We start from the raw sequence: 4,248 nt of genomic DNA on the forward strand, positions 1-4,248 counted from the left end.
CGGGCACTATTCTGCAGCCAGGAACTGACTTTTTTTTTTGGAGCAAATTAGGCAGGTGCTCTGCCGTTTCATTAAGTTGAAAGCAAAATAAGTATTTACAAGGAACTGAGAGTTGATGGCTGCCTACACTATCCCCAGCAGTGAATTTTGACACTGGCCTTCCATGTCCAAAATACTTTGTTGGCCAAAATTGTCAACATTAATTATCAAAACCTTTAGCTGCTAATATCCATATAAATGTTATTCTTTTGGAGTAATTACCTTTTGGGCTTCTAGCTGATTAACATACTGCATACTATAACTGATGAACTGAATCAACTGTACCTCTCAGTCTCAAGACTGCCAGGATACACCCGGAACCAGTTTTACAGTACATGCTGAAGGCTGCTCGTCGCACACCATACTCCATACGTAAGGATCGTCAGATTCAATTTTCTGTAGTCACACCCAGGCGGGCGACATGAACAGCATGAAGGGGGAGCCAAGAACAAGTGAACAACTCACAAGCAGAGTGTGGAACCACCAGAATGGAAGAGACTAGCACAAGCATAACGCTCAAAAAGCACTGAATGTTGCCTAGTCCAAAAGGCAAACGGATAAAAGACAGCTAGATTGTACAAATTCTCATCCAGATCTCTTTGTTGAAGTATTATTTCAAGACAAGAATATGCTCTGTATAGGTATGTACAGAAGAATATCAATGTACAGCCAAGGACAACTGTCAGGGAGCTTCAGACCTATCACAAGATCATGCATTGCATTGCATTACACTGCATGCTACCACGCATTACCTGCTACACTGTTTCGCAACCGGGCAGTGACTTAAGATCCTTGCCTTCCTATCCAGCAAAATTTGTTGATCAAGAGAAGAAAGTATCAGTATCAAAATCTCTACTATCTACAGCAAATGGAATTCTTTAGTTTCCTAACTACTAATGAACCTATCGGTAACTGAATAGGTATCTGTTTTGGACAACATGTGGAACCAGCTTTGGCCACAGGCCCACACATCACACATTATGGCTCAGAATCAGATTTTCTACCATGTGAATGTGGTCTCCGTCGATAAAAAATGGGAGAGTCCAATTCAAGCTTCTGCATTTGCTCTTCCATCATAACAGAATAAGGACAATCAGCAACCTCTTGGTGAAGATTGCACTTCCGAACATAGTGTAACCTCATGTGTCCTCCTAAAGCACGCCCTGACCCTAGTAACTTTCCACAGACCTTGCACTGGTGTTTCTTGACGTTCACTGCAGCTGAAATGTCACTTGATTCCAACTCCACTGAAATTGCAGCCCCTGGCGTCATGAACTCTATATCTGCATCAACCTCATGATCAAATGCATTCAGAAGAACCTCCTTTGGAACATCAGCAACCGAATTCAACTTATTCTTCTTCTCAAAGTGTAAGTGTAATGTCATGTGGCCTCCCAATGCCTGTCCTGACCTCAATGACTTTCCACAGACCTTGCACTGGTGCCTCTTCATGTTCATTGCAGCTGAAAGGTCACTGGACTTCAACTCCTCAACTGAAATGTCAGCCCCTGGCATCATGAACTCAGCATCTACATCCATCCCATGATCAAACACATTCAACAGCACTTCCTTCTTGGGAGCATCAGCAACCAAATTCAAACTGGACTTCAATTCCTCTACTGAAATGTCAGCTCCTGGCTTCATGAACTCAGCTTCTACATCCATCTTATAATCAAACACATTCAGCAGCACTTCCTTCTTGGGAGCATCAGCAGGCAAATTCAAACTGTTTTCCTTCTCACAGTGTTCATAGAAACCCTCATAAGCTGGATTCTTGTCAGATTTCAGCCTCGCACTGTTTGTGAACTCATCAGATTGATCCAGCTGCTCAAAATCATTCAGATTTACCTCCTTCAACACCATGGGTGTTGAAATGTTGTCATCCTTATCTCCCCCACAGCAATCCTCATCAGCAGAAGTCTTGTCGGAATGCTCTGCAAGCATCAAGAGAGCAGCTGCAGCGTTCATCTCTGAATTGAGGACTGGCATCCCCCTCTTTGATCGCTTACGCTTCACTGGAGAAAATAGCATCACATTGTGCCCGTGATCACCATTAGCATTGGCCCAAGCTTCCATCAACCCAGCTGGTCCAGGTTCTTCATCAGGCTTGGCCATCAGCTTCTTCTCACTGTGCATCCCCATGTTCCCCCTAGGAGATTGGCAGGAAGAGAACACCTTTGAGCAGCGCAGGCATTGAGATTCCAAAGATGACGGTGAAGGCTTCTCATCACTGGGACCCAGCAGCAGCACAGGCAGATCGACGACAATGGCAGGAGGGCTAGCTGTGCTCTTTGGCTGCTTGCCAGCATGCCGGTGGCAGGACATGTGGCCTCCAAGAGCTTTCCCTGAAAGGAATTTCTTGTTGCATACTTTACACCAGTGCTTATGAGGCCTTCTGGATGGCATATCTGAATCAATGCATAGCAGAAATGAGTAAGAAACAGAACAATAAGATAATAACATAAGCACACTATTCACCGGTGCTTGCTTCTTTGAAGCATTTGCAAACACAGCTAGCATTTGATCAGATAATATAGTAAATAGAAAGACAAGATTACTTGACATACAGCTACTGGATGAATCATGCAATGTAGCACTAAGAAATTTAAAGATGAACCAGAGTATTTTCCTAATTATTGCTTCTTTGGATCATTTGTGCAAGCACTGAGTCAGAATTGTTCAAGGAAGACAAAAACTTCCATAAGTAACTACTTGCAACAATCTGTGAAATGGCCATGGGCATTGTGAAATCAGAATTTACTGCAAGGTATCAGGGACTAAGAACACAGCAATATGTAGTAGCTAGATAAAGCAATCATGTAACAGACTTGCCAACAGTTTCTGAATCATCTATGCAAGTTCATAGATGAATTGAAGATATCAGGGACCAAGAAGGCAAGAACATAATTTGATGCTACAGAATCAATTAATTGCCTGCTGCTGCTTTTAAGCATTTCCACAAACACATAGTCATTTGATCATATATTAAGGGAAAGGCAATGACCTGATTTAAATCATTGCAGTGAACTGCGAACTGAGAATCAGATTTGTACCTGGAGTACTTGGTTCATCGGTATCCATGAGAAGAGAAAGCCAAAAGAATGTGCACAATCAGGATGCAGAGTGCAGCCAGGGCTTGACACTGAAACATATAACAAGAAAAAGATAAATGCCTAGGCAGAACAAATAATACCAAGAAGACTCATCACCACCCCAGAGATACCACTTAATCAAATTCTGCACGAAATCCCTGAATTTTTATCAATGTCAACACCTACCAAGAACCACAAAAACAAATCACCAATTTTTTTTTGAAGGAAACAAATCACCAATTCACGCAGAGCCACATGATGAGAATCATTACAATGTAGTAGTCACTTGGGAAAGACAGTGAGTATGCAACTAAGTTTACAGCAAACTTGTGAAGTGTTTCACGAAGATTTCATATCAGAACTCATTTCAAGATACAGCAAGGAATCATCGGAGAGTAATAACAGCATAGTGAGACGGTAATTGCGAGACGCGAAGCAACCGGAGACTAACAACCGAGTTCCTCTACCGATTGCAGTTCTGCGAGTCGAGGGCAGCTCGGGTCTGTACTCTGTACCTGGAATCTTTCGAGTCCTTTGTTCGTGTCCCCAAGAGCAGAGATTGCCAAACAGGCGAGACGCGCAGGTTGCGCAGCGAATGCCGATGGCTTGATCGCTGAAACAAGGCCGCAAGAAACGGAATTAGCAGTCGAAGCAGAACCACGGAATCCACAAACGCTCGTCCCGCCACCGAAATTCCCATCCCATAGAGACAATCCGATCGGATTCCGCACGAACCAGAGAAATTTCCCAGCAACGCCTCCGAAACCCCCGGAACGGAACCGCAGAATCAAGCCAAAGAATGCCCCGGAACTCTGCGGAGAAGAGGAACGCACCTCGAGGCACAATGTAGCTCCGCGGCGAAATCCTGCGGTTTCTTCGAGCTCCGCGACGGGCCCCTGCGCGCCGTGCCACCCGCCTCCCAGTCCCGACTCACCCTCGCTGCTGCTGCTACTTCTTGAGGGCGGTGTATCTGCAGCCGCGTGTGCACGCGGGGGAACGGGCGGAGGCCTAGTTATAGTAGGCGGCGGCGGGCTAGGAACGTAGACTGTAATCATCACCAGGTTCATGCGTTCGGGGTGGAGGGAGCGGGGAGCTAGGGAGGGAGGGGTGGCCGGCT

The 4,248-nt window shown here is 45.2% G+C and overlaps 1 protein-coding gene across 1 annotated transcript; it reads right to left on the reverse strand.

Annotated features, from left to right (window-relative positions):
* Positions 1 to 1,017: 1,017 nt before the first annotated feature.
* LOC136503714 (uncharacterized) lies at positions 1,018 to 4,043 on the reverse strand. Its single transcript, XM_066498707.1, has 4 exons — positions 3,965 to 4,043; positions 3,647 to 3,744; positions 3,093 to 3,181; positions 1,018 to 2,447 (listed from the first exon to the last, which is right to left on the reverse strand). Exons 3-4 carry the CDS (start codon positions 3,118 to 3,120, stop codon positions 1,018 to 1,020), a joined length of 1,458 nt encoding a protein of 485 aa, XP_066354804.1. The 5' UTR covers positions 3,121 to 3,181; positions 3,647 to 3,744; positions 3,965 to 4,043.
* Positions 4,044 to 4,248: the final 205 nt, after the last annotated feature.

Source organism: Miscanthus floridulus, chromosome 14 (genome assembly GCF_019320115.1).
Source record: "Miscanthus floridulus cultivar M001 chromosome 14, ASM1932011v1, whole genome shotgun sequence".
NCBI lineage: Eukaryota > Viridiplantae > Streptophyta > Magnoliopsida > Poales > Poaceae > Miscanthus > Miscanthus floridulus.

Bases quoted from the DNA above. Each gene is read 5' to 3' on its own strand.
- LOC136503714 (XM_066498707.1), bottom strand. From the start codon at position 3,120: ATGGATACCGATGAACCAAGTACTCCAG. The intron at 2,448-3,092 runs GTACAAATCTGA...GCATTGATTCAG, and splicing joins CGATGAACCAAGTACTCCAG to ATATGCCATCCAGAAGGCCT.